We start from the raw sequence: 26,741 nt of genomic DNA, 5'->3' as shown, positions 1-26,741 counted from the left end.
GTCCTTTAGGATTTCTCTGCGTGACAGAAGCTGGGCACTCTTTGCCCCAGATATCACTCAGCAGTCAGTGGTATTCAGAGAAGCTGTGTGTTTGAAGGAACTTGTTCTTTGGGGTTTACGTTGCTCTTACCCACTGCTGTCATGTCTGCCTCGTTCTCCCCTCTTGCTTTTGGTGGAAAAGGGGAAGAAAAAAAAAATCACCATCAGGCATATGTTGGTAACACCTGTTACCATGGAGATCATGGTGCACTCAGATGGGGAGGCAGGGAGGAGAAGGGGAGTGGTCCTCCAGAGCTGGAGCATACATTCAGAAATTTGTCTTTCCAGGTCTCTCCAGAACTGCAAGAGTATTCCATCATATAAGGACATGATTCTTCAGCAAGTCAGAAAAACAGTTTTTCTCCTGAGAACACCTCTGTAAGGCATGACAGCTGGGGAAGCTGCCTTCTGGAGCCCGCCCTAAGTTCTCCTCCCCTGGCAGGCCAGTTGGTCCAGCCGCTGGCCACGGCAGGGCAGGGACTTGCCAGCTCCAGCTCAACACCAGGGTGCTTCACAGCGAGTGGCACCCCATGGAGAGTGCTGCCAAGGACACGGGGCTGGTCCTGACAACCTGCAAAAGTGTTGGCTGAGGGCAGAATCTCAAAGACAAGATGGCTCAGACATTCTCCGTACGATGCTTCATCACTCCACTTCTCCGCACACTTCTAAACAGCTTGTCACGCCGAAGAGCTCCCCTCCCCTGCTGCTTCCCACTCCCACGCTAATGGGACAACTCCATGCAGTGTTAAGGGTGATGACATCCGTGCGTGTGGTAATTAGTACAGAAAAAGAGAGAGCAGCTGTACTGGCATAATCACCACTCGCAGCAGTAACCAGGACCCAGCTAATCAATCTGATGCAGTCATACAGATTGGCTGTTGCAATTGCATCCATTAGCAAGACCCCCTACTCTACCCACAGGGAGGGAAAAATAAATAAATAAATAAATAAATAAAGTTCCTTCAACATCAGCAGGTCCTTCTTGTCAAAGATCAGAAGCCTTCCAGGAAACATTCTCCACAGATCACAGCCAATTTGTTTTGGCTTTTTTTTTTTTTTTTTTTTTTTTTTTTTTTTTTTTTTTGCTTCCATCGCTAAATCTTGTAAAGTTACTGAGATATTTCAGCCAAAGCAGTCAGCCTGAAATAAACGGGAGTGGCTGCACCTCTTTGCCAGTGGGATTGTCCATGCTTTTTAGTTCTGAACTTCTAGGAACATTCAAGTTATTACAGGAATCCCACACTAACACTATTCCCCAGTTTCTACATCAAGAGACTGCTGCCAGCCCTCAAACACTCATAAAACTGGCAACACAAAGGCATAAAGCTGACAATTCTCCAGTTCTTGTTCTTTAGAGCTGGTCCACAAACCAGTTGCAAACCATATGCAAAAACAATGCTGATGTGCAAGGGCTCAAGAACCTGTTTAGAATCACTGTTGTAAACATCCACTGATCTTTAAGGCACCCACCACAGCAAACCACAGCCTCCAGAGCAGTTATATTTAAGAGGGTGGCATTTTCATTTTGGACAGACATCATGCTGCATCACACTATCAGCATTATCAGCCCATAATCAGCAGCAGCAGCCACAGCAAGCTTCCAGGCAATTCACCATGGCCAATGGCAAACTCACCCTCTGTAGTGCTGCACTGCTAATTCAATATTACAGAGCCACACCATTAGAAGTGGCCACTCAGCATTTTATTAAGTTGGCAGCTGCATTTCATTTGTTTCCAGATGATGTTCTGAAACAGGGCTTTGAATGATATGTTTCTCTAACAATAAACACTGGGAAGTCTGAGGATTGGGAGCTTCACGAGTTGCCCCACAGGGCATTTCAGAGCATCAGTGTGGAAGCTTGAGCCCAAACAGGCAACATCAGTTTGGCAAGCTACTGTCTTCTTGGCAATGACAAACATATCAGTCATTTCAGTGGGCAAGAAAGCTCCTGCCCCTTCCCTTTCGAAGCTACATAACCCAGTCTAATTCGCAGAACTATTGCTTGAGCTTTGCTTACATTTGTAGAAAATCCCGTCTCCAGTGACTTCCCCATACCTCACAGGAGATCCAAAAGGGACTCCTTTCCCATCTGAGTGCAGGGGATGCTGGCAAGGTGAGAAGCCTTGCTCTAGAAATACCCAAACTCTCTAGGTAGCTAGGCTTCCACACAGAAGGCAATGCTAACACAAAGGGAGAGCAATGCTCATTAAAGAAACAGCTGGTTGCTTTCATTTTACATCCCCGTAACCATGAAGTGTGAGGAAAGATTTGGTCGAGTTGTTTATGTCTGCGTGCCTGTTTTCAAAGACTGCACTAGAAGCAGCTGCTTACCTCTTCGGTGCGTCTCTTCCACCCTCCCTGAACAGGAGTGGGCATACGCATTACCTATAAAACTCCCTGAAGCTGATTTCATCACTTCACAGCCACTTCTACAGCTAATCTAGGAGCAACATGCAATTCAGCAGGGGAGGAAGATGGCTTAGAGAAAGAAGGGCTGTAAGGCAAGAGGAAAAACAAGAAAACAGGCCCTTCAAAGCGTTCAGCACGCGTGCTGTGTGGAGTGCAAAGGCCACCTTAAGTCCACTGCTGCTGCTCCCCCTCCAACTTGTCAGTGCTGGCACATCAGCCCTGCAGCACCTGTCACAGCCCCTGCTTAGGTATTAAACTAAATATTTACTTGTGGCAGGGAGCCAGGAGAGGCTGCATGACAACCAGCAGCCTCAAGGAATCTTTCCCAGTGATCTCTTCCTCACCATCAAGGAGCTGACTTGCAGGGGAAGAAGGGGGCCCTGGGCACAACGTACACGCATGGAGCTAGACAGTTAATTTGTACCTGCCCTGAAGGAGTAAGAAAACTTCTTGCTGTAAGTTTCTGCTGCACAAAGCCCTAGTTACTGACCTAGTGCTTCCCTAGTCCCCCTCACACTCCATCTTGGGGAAGTTGCTGCTCTTTAATAACACTCCTCAAATTCCACCTGCCCACCCCATTTACGGGGTCTGCCAACGTTAAAAAGCTGGAGGGGGCACTCGCCAGGATGCTGCCAGTCGAAGCAGCAGCAGGCTGCCCCAAACCTGTGCTGCTCCTGCCTTGGCAGTGGTGCTGCACCGCACCTGCAGACCACATCGCGTGCACAGCCATTTCTTTGCTCGAGGCTTTCCTCCTGCTCTAAGGAGAGCAACCGAGAGCAGGGGAGGGCTGACTACCACCACTTGAACAGAGTGGGACCTTTCTGCTCCTCCTCGTTGGCACTCAAGGAGGAAAAAACATGTTTTGAAGCCGGAGGAAAGAGAAAGTTGGCACAAGCGTGGAGGGAAACTCAGCAGGAACTCTCGCGTTTTTATCTTTTTAAATTCAATAGAGACATTTCTGCTCTCAACTATATGCATCTCCTTTCAAGATGCCAATAAATTTCAAGCCATTACCTTTGCTTAGCCCAGGCAGTAAATTGGGCTGTTAGATCAGCCTTGATAAAGAGTGTGTGGGGAGGGGGTGCAGCTGTTCTCCTGTTTACATGGGGAAACCTCCTCATCCGTGAAGCTCCATCCTGACAGGTAAAGGGTGAGGAAAGGCTGGAGCTGATGAGGTGGGTTTATCAGGCACCAGGCTAAAATTTAATTATTAATTTCCAACTGAGTCAATGCTGTCACCAGAGGCTAACTGTGAAAACATGCAGGAAGAGAAACATCTAGCGTGCTAACCCCAACAGAGCACAAGAAACATTTAAGCGGAACTGGGCAGGGAGGTGCAAGTGAGAAAAGATTGCTAGGAACTAAGGTACAGAGCACAAAGATGGCAAGAGCATCGACTGCATCGATCCGAGTGTCAAACTGCAAACATCCTGCAAGGGGCTGACTCTTCCCTGAGAATAAAGTGGGCACAAAGCTGCTGAACAGGTCAAAAGGGCAAGCAGATTCTACCTACAGAACCACAAGGAAGAATTAAAGCCTTCCCCCTACCCCCAAAATTGAGGCTGAATGTGCAAGCATGAAGACCTGGGCCCCTGACCACCTCACGCTTCTCTGTCCTTGTGCTCTTGCATCCTCCCTCATCTGTACAAGTGTCATACCCTGCTTCCCAGACAGCAGTCTCTCTTTCTGGGGGACTAGCAAAATCCAAAGCTTCACAGCCACCCTGACCTGGGCTGCAAAGAAAAAAGGTTCAGAAAAGAATGGTTACCAGCAGCAGCTTTAGATCTGCACGGGCACAAGATACAAGTGTTGACAGCACAGCTACAGCTATACACACACAGCACAGATCAGCAAAGCACTTTTCATATGGATTCAGGTTATATCACCAAAGCAATCTCAGACAGCACAGCTTGTCAGTGTAACTGCAGCTATGCTCGAGCCGTTAGCCTGCACAGATACCTCACTTGATAATACACTTTAACAAATAAGCTACACGAACCATGTAATACAGAGGCAGCCTTGAAAGCATGGTCAATTCACAACACTGCGTTAAGTTCACTGAAAGTACACCAGAAAGCAAAGCCTACATTCAGTTTGAAACTAGTCAATGAGCACTCAAACAGTAGTAGCAGCAATTGGTAGAAAACTGCAAACTGCACTTGTGCTTTGCCAAGCAGCAGACAAGATGCAGTGACAGGATGAAGGTAGGAGCACAACAAAATCAACAGTACAACTAGGGCTGTACATGTTTTGCACTTCCCCATCTGCCCTTCATCTTCAGCTCCACAAACTGATCTTGAAGTTTCAACTCATCTTTTTTTAACTGCAAGCACCATACTGAGACAGAACACCTAAAGCAATTCAGGATTTTTTTATTTTTTGCCTTATTCACCCCAAAAGTGTGTTGCCACTGAAAAATCTCACCTGGTATGCTTTGATGTCAATGTGTTAACTAGTTCACTTCTGACACTAGCACACCAGGTAAGAAGGTGCTGTAAGGAATCCACCACTCTTTGGAAAGCACTGCATGTCCTCTGCTTCGCTGCCAGGAAGCCACCTGCACCACTGACTTCTCTAATGCTGCCAATTACTTTAAACAACTCGGGCTTTTTAAGGTCCAGAAGTATAATAAGAAACAGACACCCTAACCTGACCTCCTTAATAAATAACATTATCCCCTTTTTGCTTAGATTACCATTCTTTACTCCACCTTCTATTTATGAATTTCACGAAAGCTGCTGAAAAGCAGGCTTACGCTGTGCACTGCCATCAAACCCAGAGACCTCTGCAGCAGAATTCAGATCCAGCTTGTCTAAAGCAGAGGACCTTGAATGCAAAGCAAAATAAATACTCCATGGAAAAAAATGACTGATGGTTCATTACATTCATTCGTAAGACAATATACATTCATTTATGTTTTGCAATGAGGCAAATCTCCCTTCTGTTTGGAAGGAGCCTCCTTTCTGTGGCTTTTTCTCTGCATCTACAGATAGGTATGCATTTCCCATGAGCAGACAGGAAAAGAAAAATTGCTTTTTTGCTCCTAGTCTCTTCTTATTAAACAGGTTGGTCCATGCTGTGCTCATCCCCTCCCCCCAGAGTTAATTCCTGCCAACAACAGACACGTCTTTCCATTAGATCTTCTCCGTTAAAATGGAAGAAGCAAAAATAATGCACTTATCTTCTTGGATTTGTCAGTCTTATCCTCAAATGGATCTTATCATCCAATGCACAGCACAAATAAAATTTCTTTCAACTCCATTTATCTTCTCCAGATGCAATAGGATCATACATGAAATTCTTCTTCATTCTTTACTGATGCAACAAACCTCTTTCTGCCTTTTTCTGCATCTGTTGCCAGTGTGGAAAATCCTAGCTTTGCTTTCTGAGCTACAGTGAATTAACTGAGAACTAATCCTTTATTTTCAGTAACAATTGAAAACCTTAACTGAGGAGGCTCGATCTATTTCCTAAAACGAGTCAGCATCAGAGGTGCCTGTGGATGGACCAAGGAACTTTGCAGACAGATAAAGCATTTGTTGGTTCTCCCTGACCAGTCTTGGTCATGTTACTTCTTGCTGATCTTTCAGATCAGGTGAGGTCTCATTAGAGCACACCTAGCCCTTCCTTTCTTCAGGCTAGCTATTAGCATTAGCACCTGGTACTTTATCTCACAAGCCTGCCATCCAACTACTACATGGAAAGCAGCTTTAAAATAACGAAACATTAACAAGAGCTAGGTCATATAAAGCAGCTCATCATTTTAGGTAACAAAGCTCTCACCATGAAAATAACACTCTTGCAATGAAACAGCTCATTTATTTGCTACCAGTCTCCCAAAGGCTGCGAAACCAGGGTAATACCTCCAAAAAGCCCTTTAGGGGACTGGTCTGAGCCTGGATCTGAAATCGAGGGCTGAGTAAGCAAGAAATTGCCAAACAAAACAATTGTCCTTTCAATTGCGCGTGTGTGGTTGGAACAGATGAAAGGACAGGAAGAGGAATGCCGAAGGGGGCGTTAGCGTGACAGAAGATAGATACATATATATTCAGGGCAGATGCAAAAGTCAACTGAACTGTGCAAACAGGACTGCGCCCCCAGCTACTGCTGTCTCCTGCAAAAATCACTGACAGCTGTCAATGCTGGAACAATCTAATAAAAATATGGTCAATTCTACGGCAAAAGGAATGACAAGCCCCTTTATTTTTGCCCTTAACTCAGGCTGCAAACCGAAAGCGCTACCTCTGAATTCCCCATTAAATGTCGCACAGAGACCGTAACAGCAAAATCTGCAATATGTTAAAGATCTAATGACAAGAGCAGAGGATTTTTGTGCAGCTGCCATTCCACCCTGCTCTCTGTCTGCTGAGCCTGCACAGAGCAGCATGCAAGATCAAGTGTCAACAATATGTTGATGACAGAGCTATATGCACCTTCATCTGGGTGATAAGAGGCTGTCATCCAGCTGCCTACACGTCTGGAAGGAATAACTACTGGAGAAAAGAGCTTAAATATAATTCAAGAAAGACAGTAGGAAGAAGCACTGAAAAAAACCTTCATGAAATTGCATACCTCTTTCCCAGCCTATGTTGACTTTAGCACAAATCTGGTAGCAATTTACCAAGGCTCCCTTTTCCCAAGCTGACTTTGGCAAGAGGGCTGTACCTAAATAATTTCAGATGTGGAACCATCTTTGCCATAATTATTTCTATCTAGTTAAAACTATTTTCCCAACAACACAAAACAAAACCTTTAAACAAAAGGTCTTGGCTATCATCATCAGATGCCATGAAGTAAATGCATCCTGAAGAAGTGTCATTTTCCTTTTCTTCACACAAATTTGCTAAAAACAATGCTGATCACTTATTTAATCATTGTATAAGACACTAACACAGTATTTTCTGAAGGTAACCTAATGAGTTAAATTCCTACAGTTCCTTTACGTTCTGCCTCAGCAGCCTTTGTGCAGACAAGGGTGAACCAGTCAAGACAGCAATTTTATTAACTCTTCAAACGTACCATTCCTGCATCTATACTCCAGCATGCACATCTGTGCAATTCTTCATGCCATCTGCAACACGAAGGTAGCGCTGCACTTTCTGATGATGCTGAATACAGTTCTTATTTACAGCACCCTACATAGGCAGTGCTTCCTAACATGGGTTTTGGATGTGTTGTTTTGTTAAAGATGCTTGCTAGAATCTGCTGATACACAGACCATAGAAAACTACTTGGCTTCAAGCAGACTATCATGCTCCTCTCTGAATAAAAAGGAGAGATTTCTCAAATCAGTAAGAAGAGGGTTCTGCCTCCGTGCCCTCTTGCTAGTACCAACAAGTACAGTCAAACAGTCCGTGACCATTTGGAATTTCAGTTGTCAAAGAAGCATCTACGTGGCTGAACATCTGTTGACAGCAAAAAATATATTAGGGCAGGAATTGGATGTACCAAACTCAGTTCTATTTAGAATTGTCAAAAGTTCCCTCTCTTCACCTGAAGATACAAAATCTCTCAAACAGAGACACAAGAGACTGCACCAGTAAGAATGCTTTTTCCGTAACACAGTAAGAGGTTGCTACTCTTTCTTGCAAATTGTTCGTGTTTTCAGAAGTGTGTTAGTTCATAAGAACTTTTCCAATGGAGATAACTTGTTACAGTAGGCAATCTCCATATATTCTCATCAGTTTTCTTTTCACATTGTAGTTTTGTCAGAACCCTCAATAACTTGTGCCCCTGTGAAGCAAATGAGCACAGCCATTTGCTTTCAGGCCTCAAGCCCCTTCACGTACAGCTGCAGGAGCATTCATAACTCACCTACAAGTCAATGAGGTGTGGCAGTGCCACCACCTTTGCTGCCCATACTGAATGCATTCTGTTGACACTTGCACAAAGCTCAGAGCACTCAGTAAAACTGTGCATCTTCTCAAATGCTCTGCGTGTTGTCCCAGTTAAGAGTTAAATCCACCGAAAGAAAGCTTGGCTCCGTGCTGACACGCGCTGTGCCTTTCTGCTTCAGGCCTTTCTTCCTGCACTACTTGGAATTCTCCTGTTTACAATGGAAGTGCACACATATCCCGTTCCGTCCAGGCTACTGACCAACCATTTCAACAGGATGTTTCCCAAATGCCAGTAGTCTCGTCAAGAGTTAAATATGCGTCTCCACAGCCCGTATTCCTTCTAGATTCAAATCACAAAGCAATATCTGAGACAGGACTTGGTTAAGTCATCTTATCCCCACAGATTGCATGATTAGCTCTTCAGCTCTGTGTCAATCAAATTTTTCAAATCACCTACCTCACTTTGTTTTCTGTTTAAAAAAACCCTTGCCAAGTTATGTTTTAATTTGAATTACAGTAATCACATTTTTTTGATTTCAGAGTTAGCTTCCTCTGGGTAAAACACAGAAAATATTGAACATAGCAAGGGCATCGGGATTTGTGAATGCCAGAAGCAGAGCTACCTGCTGGCCTTCTTTCTTGCTAACATCCATTGCTAACAGACCCAGAGCAATATGATCCTCACTCTAAGTTTCCATGGAATTTCAGCTCCAAATTCCTATCATCATATTATTCTATGTTCTTTAACATCCACATATTCCTGGAATCATTCGGAAATCAGAAGTCATTCCAGGCCCAAGCAGCTTGAAAGCAGATCCTTATTCAGAGACCATCTCCACTTAGAATTTCAAAACAGGCTGCAAAACCCTGCATTCATTCTCCAAACTTCCCACCTCTGAAATTCCACCGTCTCATGACAATTCCCAGTACCACTGCTACTTGTACCACCCCAAGCTAGAGATCTGCTAAAAGCAGTTCCTTCCTTATATTCTGCAGCTACAGAGAGATTTCAGAGATGTTAACTAGACTTGTCAAACAAACAAAAAAATCCAAGGCTTACGCTTACTACTCTCCTTAAAAGCTGATTCTACTAACAAGCTTTTAAAGTTTCAATCCAAAAAACAATCTTTTTCTTCAGCAAAGCTAGGTTTCTATTTGAAATGCTAAGCATAGCAAATCTTAAGGGACTGAGCAAAGAAAAAGGATGAATCTCTAGCTCATCACTCTACCATGTTTGCTGGCAGTCTAGTACTTTTATTCCACTTCTAAGCACAACTCGTAATAGTCAAATCATGTTTTCTGACCAATATACCCTAAATGTTACGAGCAAGATGTATACAGACAAAACATGCTTCTGTAACCAACATGTTCCTTAGTACAACCAAGAAGTGCTGCAGCTCTCAGAGAGGACATTTCTCTTCATCTCTGAAAATTACACCAGCAGCCAGTGGGTTTCTAGGCACAATTACACGTATTAGAGTTTCATATAATAAAGCTAAGTAATTGCATCTTCAAAACCTCTATTGCAGCAGGAAAAGAAAGAAAACTATCTGAGGAACAGAAACTGGCGTTATCCTGAATGCTCGTCAGGGGTGTGGAGAAAGGGTCTTCCCATTTTAATTGAAAGCAGAAGCTATCATTGTGTTTCACTCCTCAGCAGGCTGCCAAGCTTTTGCAATGACTTAGAGGCCACATTGCCAAGCCTTACTCTCCCAGTGCATTGACTGGAAATCAAACAGTGTCAGAAAGAAAGAGACAACCCTGAAACAACTTTTAAGAATTTTCATAGAATCTGATACAGATTTTTTCTTGAATTTCTCTCTTGGGAGTTTTGCAAGTTATGTAAAATTAAAATATCCACAATGCATTGCTAAAGAACACGGCTATGACTTATTTTTAATTAAGAAGTTGAGCAATAATTGCTTTGTATTACAAGCTGTTGGCACAGAGGCAACAAGGATGCATTCTGATTCTCTCTAACGTGCACATTAAATTACAGATTGAAGAATATTTTTCCACCAATGCTTTTTTTTCTTAAACCTTTCTCTACCGCATGCTGGCCAAGCTGCAAACTGGTTTTACACTCCACTGAATATGAACGCAGCAGCCCCTTTAAAGACAGAGTGGTAAGAGTATTGTAAAGTTTCCTACTTAAATTTTTATTTTGCAGGTTCTAAAAAGCATTACAAACTTATGGAGCAGTCCTATTGCAAAATTCAAGATAGAAAAAAGCATCAGTTCTTCTGGTGCCAGTAGCTGACTTACTAGTTTTTACAACTAGATGAAGGAATAACATCTACAAGATTAACAACTCTATGTTTTTCAAGCTTGGTCCTATAGACTGCAGAGACAACCAACACTACACCAGAATGCTGAAACAATATCTGATGTTATCCGACAGGAAGGCTCTTTAATCAAATTAATTCAGATTGGTCTAACTGTGACCCTGTCACATAGGCAGAAAGCTGAAAGTCCAAAGCAGTCAGAAATGAGACATTTTCAACATCTTTAATCGTGATGCAGGAAAGGGGAAAAACAGCAAATTAGTTAACAAATCCTGCTAGACTGGATAGATTTGAGAATGTGGGGGAAAGACTTTTGGAAGCTAAAAATACATGTGCAAGAAAGATGAAAAAAGCAACCTTTAGAATACATGCACTCCATCTGGAGAAAAAATAATCCAGAACTATAGCAGATGAGAAAGACAGGGGTGCAGTGATGTGGCACAAGTCTGAAAAATGAGAGAGAAATTGTACAAAGTTTTCAAGGCACCATAACAAAAAATGAAAAAACTGTAAGTAAAGCCCTATATAAATGAAAAAAAAAACAAAAAAACAAAAAAACAAAACAGCTTGAAAATATCCTGTGGGGTTCTGGTAAGACTATACTTATCACATTATGTACATTTAAACATACTCCAGACTGAGGAAAAAAAAATAGTTATTTTGGAGAGAATTCGCTTGAATAAAAATAAAGCTGGAAGATTGAATTACAAGAAAAGATTAAGGGAATACAAAGCATTACTTTATTAAACGGTGACTAAGAGCAAGGGTACAAGAGTTTGGAGAGTGTAACAGCATAGGGAAAGAAGATATGTTTGAAATGAAGATGATGAAATAAGTAGAAGACATTGCATCGGAAGATTCAGATGAAAGCTTACTGAATTAGCTAGTTACAAAAAAATGTCTCCAAAAGGAATGGCTAGAAGCACAGTGACTGCAGTTTAGAGCAAACACAAAGAATGGATGAGAGGAAAGAATCCTACCATAGCTCTTTACGGGAAGAGACAAGATTTTAGCTAATAGGGCTTCTCCATCTTAACTTACTATGATACATTAAGAAAACTGTAGGAAGGGACACTCCGTATCTGGCAGTGGAAACTATATATTTCACTAGGACCTGAAAATAACTGGGGAAAAAAACAAACAAAACCACCAACCAGTACCAGGGCATACTAGACTGTTAAAAGGATCCAACAGGATACTGAATCCATATAATCAGTGATCTTATCACATCCAGACAAATTTCACAAACCATACCTGTTAACTAAATTGTGCTGTTTTCACAATTACTCTTTAATCTTCCTGTTTCTTACCTTCAGAGACCCACACCAGCAGGGTAGCTCAGAACCAGGGCTAAAAACATGCTGACTTGGTTCACTAAAGAATCTTTATTATCGGTCTTACCTTGCCTCATAACATGGAGCAGGTGATGAAGCTAAACAAGAATTTTACATCAGCTGATAAAGTAGCTCGTGTAACAACATAGCTGAGATGACCCTCTATGAATCACGAGTACTTTGAAGAGCAACTACAATCTGAAGTTGAATCAGGCCATTGGAGCTAGAAACTAGTCTCCCACCAGTGGTAGGCCATTAGTCAAATGCTTCAGTGCAACCCTGATATATTAGGAAAGCTCCGTCCTTTAAAAATTGGAGATACAAACAGAGTGGAAAAAAAGCCATTCATAGTGGAAACAATTCCACTACAATCAAGTTATCATCAAAAGTGAAAAGTTTTCATGTCCTGAAACAAAAGTCACCTGAATATATGGCATAAAATTTGTATCCAGGCCAAATTTCAGCTTCAGGAACCATCTAGTTCCACCTCCTCAACACTTCTTGTGCATTATTAACTGGACATGGCTTTTACCATCCTGAACCATCTCTAAACAGCTGTTGTGCTCTCCTAATGAGCGAAGCAAGCAATACATGTTCTCTTAAGTCTCTTTGCTAGTTTGAAAAAAGATGAAGGTTTTCCACACATAATGAATTAGTCAGGGTGGGTCATAGTTCAGTTCCCCCAAAGCAAAAGTACAGAAGAATAATTCCATTCCCAAAATAGGCCTACATATATGCAGAAAGCTCACTAATAATTAGCCAACAAAAGCCTATTTGGCAAAAGCATGCTAAGCCTCTCTTTCAGTCTGTAAGTCCAGGATGAAGCTTAGCTCCAACCCTTCTTGAAACCACTGGTGGCAACTTCCCTCAGTCAGCCCCTTTCAGGAATGTCAGGAAATAATCTAGAAACCTGAGCTGATATGCTCCATCAACAAAGCCAACCACAGTGCCACAAGATACATGCCAATTACCCCCCAAAAGTACAGAACATCTACTAAATACTCTGAGTGACATTTAGACTTACGCTACCACACACAACATTGAATATTTTTGTCGTCATACCTGAAACCAGAGTAGTTTCCCAATTCTGTTATATTTATGTTCTCCTGTCGTGTTCACATATTTCTGTGATAAATTCCTACATGTGTTTATTATTTAGTGGGCCTGGAGCATGTTACTTTTTTGCTATTATAAACGAGCAACTAACCACTAGGCTAGACCTAAATCAACATGGTATCACCAACAAAAACTTATAGAAACAGATTATACACATACTCACCCTCATAGAGGTTTCTCCACCATGGGGTTGTTGCAGCCTGAAGACTTGAGCAACCATGTGTTCTGTGGAGGGATGCAACAGGATACGTCGGGAAGCCAGTCCCACCATTACATATCTGCCCATTGGAGACAGGCTCACGGAAATGGCGTTTGGGCCTACAAACAGAATAGCAGTTACTTCTCTCAAAGATTGACATTCCTCCTGACACCTTATCCTCACAGTTCCTTCAACCCCTTTAGGTATTCACATAATGTACAGCATACTAAGATCATTCTTATAAGGGGCAGAGGAGAACAAAGAGACCTGCACAAGTACAAATTTTGCAAAACGTTTCCTTGCTGCAGGTATCTTCCTCTAAGATGATAAAAGCTCCTAAAAGTTCTTTAAGGAATAAAAAAACACCTTGTAGCAGCTCCCCCCTACCAGTACTTCATGCATCCACACAGTATTGCAATTTTCTCCCCAGCATTAGTGTATTTGTGGCTGGGGGTAGGCCAATAGCATATATTCTGTGACTCCAATAGACAGGTACTGACATTCAGACTGTGGCATTTCTCATTGAAGGCTAATTTTGAGGTAACTTCACAGCCCCACCCACCGCCCCTGCCTTCTGGCTGCATGCTTACCAAATCGCTTTGTATAAAGCATCTCGCCCAAGTTATGGGGTGCCAGAGAATACACAGCCAGTATCCCTTCATCAGGGAAGCCTCGTTGGCTGCTGGGAATGAAGGCTGCTAGCAGCTGCCCATCTGCAGAGATATCGCAGCTAGCATCGTTGTAAATCTTGCAGTTCTGAACAAGCACGTTGACGGAGGCTGAGGAACGAAAGGAAGAACGATTAAAGCACTCTGGTTCAACAGAGAATAAAGCAAGATTCAAACCTGATGCTGGAGTCAAGACAGTACATGCAAAAGGCACTCAGGACATTTAGCTTCCTCCAGAAGTTTATACCTGGATTAAATGTAAAACTTGCTCCAAAACGGAGATAAGACACCACAATGAGCCCAAGGAATGAAATCCGTTCATCTCCTGGAGCCTTCAGCCAAGAAATAGTGGTGATTGCATTTCATCAACCCCTTCTTTCTTGAGCATAACATCATCCTTTGCAAAGGACAGCACAGTTTAAACAAGTCCCAAATTGTGACTCTTTGACAAACTCCAGCAGTGGTATCATTAGAAACAGTACACCTTAACTCATTTCCTCTTCTTGTGCGGAGCCCCTGAGTTCCACCTCCCTTATCTCCAATAAACAGGAGGTAAAGGAAAAATTCCTCCCTGCAGATACAGGCATTCCTCTCTGTTCACTGATTTTTACACCGATCTTGGATAAAGCAAGCAAGAAAGGACAGAGACTTCTCTAGCCAGTCCACCATTTAATTGCCCCAGTATTTGAGGCACTTGTGCAATCAGTGAAGAAACTATTCAGCAGACAAGGTAGCAAGCAGCATTTCAGAAAAGAAGTTTTATTTTCAACTCTGCCAGTGAGCTACCGGGTGACCTTGAACAAATCTTTCCCCCTTTGTGCCTTGTGTATGCAGCCTGTGAGGTCTTTGGACTATTGAATCTTACTACAAACTCATGCTATTCCTAGTACAACAAGGTTCCACTGCTTTTTGGCATCATCTGCACCAACAGCTTGCTAAGACAAGACTGGAGTTATGATGTTCACTTCCTCAGCTTAAGCTTAAAAGCACTTCAGCTTTTTGATTAAAACTGCTCTGGTTATTCCAGGAGATTTGGTGTTGAAACTGAATACACTATTTTAAGAGAGAGCGATTTTCAGATCCCAGTATTTTCAAAATCAAAGGTCTAGAAGTAATTATAAAAAACAATAATAGAGCTCACATTTGCAATACAGAGGAATTGCATGCCATTAAGACTGAAGAGCCCATCTCACACACTGAATCTGCAGCATCATGTGCAGCACTACCTTAGCTCTTATAGTCCAGAAGCTCTCTTCCAAACATTAAGACTATGCCCAGCCTAGAGGCAGCTTTGATTTGTTTGGCTAAATTGCGTATCATTTTATGAAGGCACTTCTTGGGCTATACCCCTTATTAGTTTAATAAAAGAACAGTGCCAAGAATGCTTTGTAGATCTGAGAGTTTGAACTTCCAAATCAAATTAAGGCTGTACCTCAACATTTCAGAAAACTGGCACCGCTGCCAGAAGGAAGAATCCGTGTCCCTTATTTCCAACACTTCTGTGAAAAGCTACACCCAGGATGTGATATGGCTGAAAAATTACTGACTGATAATTTCGTCACACCTTAGCCAGAACCATTCCCTAACCTGGTATGCCTCACGGCCACGCAGACACTTGCAGCAGCAGGAAAAGACGTGATGGGAAGGGAGCCAGGACTGATCCTTCTTCCACCTCTGTTGATTTAAAGCTGAACCTAATCTTTAGTGTTTTTTTCTGGTCTAGAAGACATTCTTCCTGGGAACTGCTTTCCTATATGGTTGAGTATCAACTTCTACTGTTCCATTTAAGAAACTCCAATTAAACAGACGAGGATAAGAAGTGGACTATTTAATTACATTCTGTACCAAACCACCTACACCTGTACTCTAAATTTACTCAGCCATTTTTTTCTAGTTTCAGAGCTGCTAAAAACAGTAATTTTCAGCCTAGTATAAACAGAAAGGTGCTGAACAAAAAAAGGTAAATAATGTAGTCACTGCCAGTGCTGTAATAACCTAAAATACTTTTGGCCCGTCAAAGAACAGCCAGTTCAAAAGATGACAAAATTCCTGAGCACTTAGTCTAAAACTAGTAGAACAGAAAGAACATAGAGTAAAGGTTAAGGACTGCACTGCCTCATTTCAAGGAGGCAGAATTAAAATTTGCATTTCAGAATTAAAATGTGTATTTTTTTGATAAGCTTCACTGAAGTACTCTGCCATCACAAGAGAAGATAGGCATCCACACATGAACTACAGTATACGCAGTGAACTAGCTACAGGATACATGACAACAGGTTGCACTACTGTCATCCCCAAACTAGGAGGATTTCCACAGAGTTCTTCAGAGACTCATTTCAAAACCAGTCCTATTTATTATTCTATTTATTATTTTTTTTCAATTGGATAGACTTAAAGATTGGAGCTGGTTGGTGAATTCTGTTGAAGAAGTTGGGTAACTTCACTAACAGAACATGATCAGACCACAAACGGAGAACTGAACTTCACAGAAGCATAAAAGAAATGAAATGCAAGACTTCTACAAGTGTGTTAACACTTACAAACTTCTGCTTTGTCACTTGAAAACAACAGAGGATTGATTTTGGTGATCATAGCAAGGACTCAGCCACCCACCTAGCATAACAGTGAACAAGATGGCAATCCTGAACTGCACTGGGGAGCAGGTTCACCAGGGAGATGTCAATGCTAACACACAAGCTTGTGCCGAGTGCACGTGCAGGATACTGAGCACACAGTTTTAGTTAGCCATGTTCAAAAAAGATTAAATCCTAAATGATAGCAAATCCAGTAAATAGCTATAAAGATGACTGGGGGAAACGCAAGATTCATTTTATGGTTTAAAAAAGTGATTGAGAGGAAATGGGATTGCATTTAGAAAAAAGTTCCAAAAACATAAGTGCCAGAGAACATTAGTCATAGTTCTCTTCACAAATAGCATTGACAGGTGAGTAAGTGGGTAAAAGCAGCCATTAAGTTTAGAAATTAGATTTATTTATTTATAATCAGAGTACTAAGACTGTAGAATAGTTTTTCAACAGAATTGAAAGGGGCAAGGAATTTAACTAATTTTAACAGAATAAAAGGAGCTATAGGATGCGCTTGCCTAAGACAGCAGGGAACTAGGCTCAGTGCTTAAAGGGGTCACCTTTCTCATCTATTTCTTTGGAGTTGTACTCTAATCTGACATGATATTTTAAAAAATTAGAAAAAAATGGATGGGGACTTACTGAACAGGTGAGTATGAGGATCCTCCCAGCCAAACCTGCATTAACTACTTAAGAGAACCAAGCAAGAAGGCCAACAACGAATTGAAAATACACATTACACAGGAAGAACGTCTGCCAGAGATACAACTACGAAACACAAAAGCCTGCTCTCCAAAACCAGACCAAAGATATGAGTGTCATGTAGCCCAGGAAACCTTCTGCACTGACCAACTGCTGGTGCAAGAAATTTTAGAGGGGGTCAGATACCGATTTTTCTGGGCACAGGCAATGTTTTTTCCTTGTTCTTGTAGCTATTGAAAAATCGTAGCCTAGACAATTCTTACCTCTTCATATGTTTTTCAAATTGTTTTATTTTTAAATAAAATGCAGCTTTGTACTTTTGTAATTTTCATAAGGTAAGAAATGCTTAAATTTCTTCCGTACCTTTTACAGACTCAGAGACCATTACCAGGTCTTGTATATATCTCTGCAGTTCAATGGTCAATTTTCTCCCTCTCTAGGTCTCTAATCCTCCTCCTCGTGTAGCTTTAACTATAACCTTTTAAAGCAATATCTGGTTTGGGTCACCATTCACCAATAGTCCATATATCACATACCACTCATTTTCTACCTTTGTCTGTGTGGTTGTGTTTTTCTTTTCCTTCCTCTCCTCCAGCACAGCACACAGTACAGTGGCTTTTGGTAAGCTCTTCAAAATGATGTCCAACATGACTGCATGTCTTGTTCTTTTTAAGGTTTAATGCATATGCTGAATGCCTCTTAGCAAAACAGATTGTGAGCTCCCCTGCCAGAAGTGAACTATCTTTCCCCCTTGATGTGTGTCTGGAACATAAAACATCACAGATGCAAGTTGCACTGAACAAGAAGAGTGCCCTTTATTTCAGTCTTTCAAGATCTGATTCACACTGGCATCATGGTTCTTTGCTCTTTCCTCCCTTGCAGAAGACAAGGGAATTTGGGAGCGCTGACACCTAGAACCAAAGGAGCTTACACTGCCTTACTCTGCCAGAAGAACAACTCTAAAACTGAGGGGTGGAGATCTCAGCAAGGTTTCATCTTAAGGAACAGCATCTAAGAGATTCCCAAGTCATGAGGAGGATCAAAACGTTTGTGTTTGACAAAGCCACAGGCTATTTGATTTCTTTGAGTCTGAGGCCCAGTCTATGAAAACAAAGCCAATGCAGAAGATTTTAGGGGAAAACTGCTATTTTTGGAAAACCAGTTGCAACAAGGCCACCCTTTCATCTCTTGTTTTCTTTTGTTGTTAATGCAGCCATTGAGCTGACAGAATAGATCAAAAGAAACATCAGAGAACAAATTAATCAAGCTCTTGTGCCAACTTGGAGTGCTGACACCTACAGCATAATCCCAGTTGAAGCTGGGGAAGGCCTGGAAGGCCACCAGGACCAGCACTGCTTGCCAGAGATAACCCAGCACACAACGGAGGGTACGGGCTTTCATCCTCTCCTAGCCACCCCTAACGATGATGCTTTCCTAATGCGTTATTCTTCCTTCTAAGTTTTGCTGCATCACACTGTAAATCAGCAAGCAGTGACCAAATCACCTTCCTCAAGTCCCAGCCAGCGTTACAGCAGAGGACAAACTCCTGACTCGTGACTGAATGTGGAAGAAGTAGATCAGCCATGGTGGTTAGAAATTGAAGTAATGAGCAGTGAGTGCTACGAGAAGCTCTATTAAAATGATTCGAGAGTCAAAGCCTTCAAATATTTTACCTGTGGAAAGGGAATATTCTACAGCCTTCGCTGATTCAATACTTACCTGTTAGCTGCAGGCAATTTTAAGGATCTGAGGTAGTGATAGCAGCAGCACCTACTAGAATAATATTAAATAAATGGCTAGGGAGAGCTTTGTTTCTGCTGCCAAATAAACTCCCCAGCCTAATGCCGGCACGACTGACAGTTACAATCAAAGGCTGGGTCATATCCATTTTGAAGTTAATAAAATGAAAATAGGCAAAAGGAGAGAAGAAATCTGACAAAATCTTCTTCTGTTCTGTAAATAACAGAGGAAGATAGGCTGGAGGGTAAAATCCCCCAGGTCCCTGCAGAGCCATCTCCCCAAGACTGTTGGAGTCCCTGGCTGTGGTGTCAGTGAGGTCCTTGCCCTGGGGCTCTGAGGGTGCTGAGATCGCAGGGCTGCGCTAATCGCGCCGCTGTCACTTGCTCAGGCGTATTGTTTCAGTGCAAAACATCCTATTTCCAAACTACCTTCTCTTTGTTTAATTGTAACAGGAAGAAGAGCTGCTCTGAGATGGAGGTTGGCCACGGAACCATTCCTCTGAAAGTGGAGCTGGCAGGCAGTCCCACATTTCAGCTGCATCATCTCATCTGCCTTCGCTCCCAAACCACTTGTGGCTCAAGCCTGTCCCAGGAAGTGCAATAGCACCCTCTTTGTAAGCAGACTCTCTCACATGACCATCTCTGATTTACAGAAAATGATGGAAAAAAAGGAGATTTTGAGGTCAAATGCTTTACTGGGAAAATAGTTTGTGTCCGAGACCACAAACAGTCTGAAAAAATTCCTCCATTCCACTGTCACACACTTCTTGTTGCAATATCTCTACAAATTTTTGCACCTGGAGCAACATTTTTACCAAGAGGCACATTGAAATAAGCATGTTTCTTCATGGAGGCCTCGTTATAGAAAACTGGGCCTGGCACTTAAAAACACAGATGAGCAGCAGCACTACCAAGCATCAGGCTATGAAGGGGGAATATCAGTCCCCCTAATAAAGGGGGAATATTGATAGCCCTAAGCTACATTAATGTCCTTCTGGTTTGGCAAAGTCGCAGCTTGCCTTTGTTTGGTGCATGTGCAAGCGTAGTAAATGCCTGTTTGAGAATGAGCACAGCTGCTCTGCATTCGTACACCTTTACTAGACCTTTGCAAAGGGAGACAGGGCTAATGGCCTACAAAAACCAGATTTGGGCTCAACATCTGAAGTGAAAACACAGTAAACCCAAACATTTCCAAAAAGTCATAAATCAAGATGGACAAGCCAAGTATTACAAAGTGGGGAGTCAGAAGAGCTAGTGATGGGCTTGTAACAGGAACCCTGCCTGCAAGAAGGGCATAATGACAGAGGCATTAGCCCAATATCCAGCTGTTCAGAAGAGATTTCAGAATGGAAGTGTCCTGCTAGAGGAGAGGGAGAAGACTGAAATACTAATGCCTTGAACAGCAGATGGTCCTTATTTTTTAAGGAATTCCATAAATTACAAGCACCTTGGGCATTTTTTATTTTTATTTTTTTTCAAAAGAAAAGAAAAATCAGCAACCGTCTCCTCAGCAGCCAGATGAGGCCAGAAAACCTTTTTGAAGAACTCTTCAAATACTTTTCAAGCTTGCAGAGAAGTCCCTAGGACTCTAAGTCAGCAGCAAGATGCTTCTCCCTCCTCCAGTCTCAGCTTTATTCTGCTCCTGATCCTGGATGGACCATGGCAATTATTGCCAGCACATGGCAAGACTTTACTTTGTACACTGATCCTCAGCCTACAAACTTACACTAGCACTACAGTTTGACACTTAACTGGACAAGTCAAAGCACTGGCACATTTAAATTCAATGAAATATTCTGCCTTCAAAATGACTCTGCATGCTCCTTACCATGACACAGAATGCTTCTCAGACTAAATATAAAGCACCTTTCTCCTGTATAACATCAAGGGCTATCTTCTAAAATCAGGGCTTTTATTTCCCGCCAGGCTATAAACATCACACCACAATATTCTATAAAACATGAAGGAAGAATATAAGACAAACACCAGATACTTTGTCTGGAGGAATGACACAGTAAGAAGCAGCTTTTTGTAACGGGACAGGCAACTTCTAGCTTTCCCCTAGCTACTCTAATTTCCCAGCCTCTGGGAGATGAATGGCCCCTCCTAGTTCAATTCTCTGCATTTCTGCTGCTACAGTGTCACTGTATGTGCTCCTTTGGTGTTTATTTATTTATTTTTATTAAGCAGCAGGACAATACTCCAGAGACAATTCTTGGTGGATATGTAATTTTTGGAAATGCAGAACAGACAGAGCTTAGTCTAGGAGAGGTTTTCTACTTAGTTCATTTCAATGGCTATCTGTAAAAACAAAGGATGTAGAATCACAGAATGGTTTGGATTGGAAGTGACCTTAAAGACTTCCTGCAAACAGAATCCCTGTTCCCCCTAAAAAGAAGTCAAGCAATAAATTTCATATATGCATAGAGATGGCCTACGTTAAGAATCACTGAACAAACATTCCTACCTATCTTCTATCTTATTTCTTCATCTCAGGCTGCCACAAACATTCCTGCATCTGTGCAGCAAGCTATATCAGGATACCATTCTGGGTTAAAAATAGTATTTTTAGTAATTTTAGTTTTCAATCTCCCCCAAATGTCATTTCTTGATCAGCCAACTACAAGCATCAAATATTCTTGCACCAGCATAACAAGCCTCTTCCAGTGCAATAGCTAGCTTATGCCAGTACAGAACACCTGTAAAACTATGGTCTAATTTCACTAAGGCAAGGGAAAGGAAAAATACAATCATAACCACCACCTCTACAGTAATACTGCTCATTCTTGACCCAAAAGTGCCTTCCACATGAGATATAAAACAAATTATTGCTTTTGCAAATGCCTAGAAGCTTACAACACGGTCGTAAAGCAATAGACCAGGACCCCAATTATCAAAACACATTGCAGCATTTTAAATCACAGCAGTGTGTCTAACTTGAAAGATCCAGACCCAATTTATTAGCAGGTTCTAATGCCAAGGTATAAAGACAATAAATATGCCAATCAGTAATCCCTCTAGAAACTTGGCAAAGGAATGAGAGGATGGGACACAGAATTTTTATACAAGGATTATATATTCTCATGACATTACTAACAGAAAAGCCCGACTTACACAAGGATTTGCTGATAGTAAGAATATGTAAGATGAACAAGGCAGTAACAGATCTGAACACATTTTGTCAATATTACTTTTCACAAACAGCTAAGCATTTTACAGTTTCCAATACAAGACAAATAATCCAAGCCCTGCAATATATAGCTACCTTCCAAAAATCGTACAGATTACGGCAGCTCTAGTTAGCACAGACTTAAAAGGAAGTAAGCGTCCTTTCCAACTTACCATTGCTGATTTCAGGCAGGTCAAACTTTGTGAAGTCCCACCACTGGAGCCGGTAGGTTGTGTTGGCAATGTTGCTGGCCACAGCTGACTGTCCATCCCCAATCACAGCACCTACAGAAGAGGTAGAAATAATTATCAATTTAACCCCCAAGAGATCATCCAGAAAACAGCTCGGGTGACAAAACCATAAAAAAGCTTTTCAAAATCCAAGTAATAAAACTCTAGATTCTTAAAGAAACCTTATTTACAGAAATGGCAACACCTAAATAATCCACAAAGCACAGGAAATTAATAGGAACGCACTTCCTTGCAACATATTTCTGAAAGGAAAAGAGGTTGATAAGTGATATTTGCCCAGGTTCACAAGGTAGAAATCTTAATCAGATTCATTTGATCCAAGCACATACCATTTACCAGTGCTAGAAAGGTGTATTTTCACAGACCTAAAATTTTCTAGTACAGCTATGAAGGACAAAATTGTTGCCCTGTCAAATAACACACACTTGTGGACATACTCCTTGCTACTGATGTGAACTCCACTCAGAAGGATGCAGTACTTGCCACACAGTGAGGATTATAACTGAGTATTAGCAACTCTACCTGAAATGAAGGTAAAATTAGAGTCCACTAGAGAGCCTAACCTACATCCCTGATACAGGTGCTCCTTTTTGGGCCCTCTGAAATTGCATAAGAACAGCACAAATGCAGGCTGTGGGCTTTGGTAATCCATTTATTCGGGGAAAGCACAGAAAAATTGTTCATTATTTGCATAAGCAGGATGGTGGTTAGGTCCTCCTCACCAGGCAGAAGTAAGAGCTGGCCTTGGGATTCTCCTGCCTTTCCTGTTCTGGGTGGCCCAAGTTACTACAGGCAGGGATTGCCCTGACTCCAGGCAAACGACATGCCCCTTGCTAACCACCCTAGGATTTGGGCAGCAGCCCAACGCACACGGCTAAGCAGAATGATTCAGAAATAGCACAAAGAACAATTTTCCAGACAGAAAGGAACTGCCACTGCTAACTCAGTTGGCATACATGAAGAAAGCCCCGAGGCATTAAATGCAATCCCTATGGAGACAAGTGGAGAAAAGAAACAGTTCTCCCTTTATAGTACTGGAGTCAAAAACCTACTGCTATTTCTGGTCTCTAAGGCCTTCAGATGCATGCAGTCCTTGTGCTACATACACACGCTGACACCCAGAGACACTCATGGTAAGAGAATTTGGTAAGGGAGAGCAAAACAAGATTGTCCCCATACACAAATGGGTAAAAGCACAGCCTCCAGGGTTCAGCAGGCTGGATGTAGGCATCTCTACACTGTCTCCGATAGGAAGCACGCAGAGGAGTCAGTGGCTTGGTTCTCCCAGAAGGACTGCCTCAGGACTTTGCTGCTCCATCAGTGGAAGAGCAGTGCTGGGACAGTTGTGTTACTGCACCCAGCAGGAAAACTGCCTGTGCAGAGCGCTAAAAGCTGGCGAACTGCTGGGAAACCACACTGATGCGGAGGAAGATGAGGAGACTAGGGTGGCTGGATTTTTACTTTCTTCATCAAATCCAAGCAGAACACTCAGGGCTGTAAAACAAAAACGGCCTGAAAATACACAGATACACACGTTTTCTCTGCAGAGTAGAGAACAAGGGGATCAGGGCCCATTTGGGAAGTAAATCCTAGACCAGCGCTGATAAAGACACCAAGAAGGCTCCTGCTAGTCCTCTTTTCATAGATGAACTGTCTCAAGTCCTGATTTTTGGTTTTGGAGAAAGCTCAGAAGTGCACCAAGAGCCAGATTTCTGAGCAGGCAGCTTTATGCTGTGTATTCAGCTGTGCCAGGCCTGCAGCGACTGACAGACCTCCATTGTGCATCTGCTCAGCCTCTGTATCTGCCCCTGACAGATGCTCACGTATCACTGCGAGAGCAAAAGCAAGAATATTTCCTTTGCCCTCGCATACGCCCAAGGCCTCGTTCTCCATATCCCCCCAAACAAAAGGCTCCTCTGAACAAAAGAGACGCGCTGGAGAAAGCAGACTCAATGCATTAATGAAATTACATTTTGCAACCAGAAGTGGAAGAAGGACAATTAAATTTCGTGTTCCTTCGGCTTTAAAAGTCTCCTCATTACAAGCTCAGGGCTGGTACACAAGGGCAGCTCTTGCTGTGTTGTCTCTAACCACCAGATGGAGAACAAAAAACTAGGCCCTGTGCTAATTTTGGGCACGGGGACCTGCTGCATACAAACAGTACCTAGCATCACTGACTGGGTAACAACAGCCTCACAGGACTAAGGCAAGGAATTACTCTGCCAAGACAGGCAATGGAAGAACTGCTCAGGGCACATAATTGCACAATACTCATCTTCTTTCGCCAGACCAGCATCACAAGGTCATCACCTGTTTTGCAATGATGACAATCTTTGTAGGCATAGCCGGTAACATACGAACTGGAGAATAACATATCCTTCGGAGAGTAATCTTGCAGTCCCGCTGCATCACAGAAGCCTAGCAACATCACCCACTGCTCCACAAACAGCAAGTCATCTGGCTTCTACAAATGTCGCACAAGTACTATCAAAAAGCTGTTGGGAAATGTTTTTTGAAGTTTTCCTATAGAGATTCTGGTCTTCCCTTCCCCTAAAACCTTCAGGTGAGTCAGGGCATTCAGCTGAACCTCACCCCCTTGCACCTCCCAAGGCATCCTCGTCCTACACGAGAAGCTACCAGAGGAAAGCAGCAGCTCCTCTCCCCATCTAGAGGGCAAGACTGCACAGATTCCAGAGCCAGCAAAAGCCACCAACTAATGCTAGTGCTTCAAGGAACAAACACCTTTATCAAGGAGGAGGAGGGAACAAGGTTCACAGAGGGAAAATTGCAGGTTCAAAAGGATTTGGTCCATTTCTCAAAGGATCCAAACCATTGAGCCCGACACAAATGGCAGTTCGATGATCTACATGTTTTAAGTAATTACCTCCACTTACACTAATTGTGTAATTGAGAACTGTAATTATTAAATTATATCTAGTTACATACAACAAGAGGGAATAACATTTGTATCGTATCACAAATCCTGCCAGAAGCCTCCCACATGCATGCACGCACTGTCCTACAGTAGAGACAATTAAAAGCATGCAAACATTTGAGACATTTAATTTAGGCAAGAAAATAAACCACAGTACACAATTACGCTATCTTAACCTTTTTTGTTTGCTTTTTCCACTGGTTGATAGGGACAACTTGAGACCACAGGAGAAAAACTTCATGGAAATGTTCAAACCCTCACTTACAGAGCTTCTGCTCACTGTGCAGCTCCAGGACTTGTTCTCAGATGCTTTGCCCAGTCAGGATTTCAGTCTGGGCGAGAGCATAAGGAAGTGCTGTTGCCTCTTAAGACCTAGTGTAACTTACTAGAGGCAAAAATCACACCCCAGCTTCTTAAATCTGGGCAGCAGGAGATCAGCTCTTATAAGCAACAGCTCTCACCAAGCCCCTGACAGTCTGTCCTGCTCCTTGGATCCTCCACTGTTTGATGGGATCACAAGTGACTGCAGTGGGTACCCGAGGGTCTCGGGCTTGTCATCGCCATGAACAGAACGACCTTTTTCCGAAGAGGAGATGTAGATTTCAAAATGCTGAAAGCCAAAGCGAAGGCCAATTGAAATGCAGTGAACGTAGGTTTGATTGGCAGCTTTCCTGCGTCTGTCTATCACTGCGTAATAAACACTGGGTGATGGCAGAAATGAAGAGAAATGCTTTCAGCAGCACCCCCTTCTCCCCCCACCGCCCTGATCTCCACCCACCCCCACTCAGCACATGACAGGAGAGTTTAAAGAGTGGGGGGAAAAAGTCTTAACAAAGACTCAAAAAAAAAAAAACAACAAAAAAAACCCACCAAAAATCTTTTCTTACAGGCCACCTACACGTGACAGTTATTTATCCGTCAGTCTCAATCCCCTCAGAGGGTCCAACTCATCTTGGCATGTGGAAAATGAACCTTTGTCAGTCAGCTATTGCTCATTTATGAATCAAGCCAATCTCTGAGTTTAGACTGAAAGGGGAAAAAAAAGAGAGGTGCAAACCCACTTTCCACGGTACTCTTCTGGTGAAGAGCAGGACACTTCCAGACTACTCCTATCATTCTCAGAAAATGAGCTAATACTTGACAACTACACAGAGGCTCTGGGGTACAAGTTTCAAGAATGTGGACCATCTACACATTACGAAAATTTCTCTGCCATAAACTTAACAGAAAGTGGAGTTTATTTTATTTTTTTCCCCAGACTAGATCTTTACCTCAAGTTTTTACTGTCTGGCAGATTCCCTCACAGTCAGAGAAAAATTTATTAAGATGCTTAAAGATAAGGCAGACGCCTTTGAGGAAGTTGGCAAAGTCCCTGAGCTAATTTGTGACTCAATTTGAGACAGTGATTAGGCCCTGGTATAAAACTCCCCCTAGATCAGTACTTGCATCTTTAAGCATGAGTACCTTTGAGA

The 26,741-nt window shown here is 42.4% G+C and overlaps 1 protein-coding gene across 4 annotated transcripts in view; it reads right to left on the bottom strand.

Annotated features, from left to right (window-relative positions):
* The window catches only part of AMBRA1 (autophagy and beclin 1 regulator 1), a 128,198-nt gene that overhangs the window by 29,532 nt on the left and 71,925 nt on the right, over positions 1-26,741 (bottom strand). For all 4 annotated transcript variants that reach the window (XM_082761665.1, XM_082761667.1, XM_082761668.1 and 1 more), the window contains 3 exons: positions 22,257-22,367; positions 13,811-13,999; positions 13,185-13,339 (listed from right to left, as the gene is read on the bottom strand). In XM_082761665.1, coding sequence (XP_082617791.1) covers positions 13,185-13,339; positions 13,811-13,999; positions 22,257-22,367 — 455 coding nt within the window. The remainder of the gene's footprint in view (positions 1-13,184; positions 13,340-13,810; positions 14,000-22,256; positions 22,368-26,741) is intronic.

Source organism: Aythya marila, assembly GCF_965140915.1.
Source record: "Aythya marila genome assembly, chromosome: 5".
NCBI lineage: Eukaryota > Metazoa > Chordata > Aves > Anseriformes > Anatidae > Aythya > Aythya marila.
Note: the sequence above shows the minus strand (reverse complement) of the source record. Positions and strands in the feature narration are given on the sequence as shown.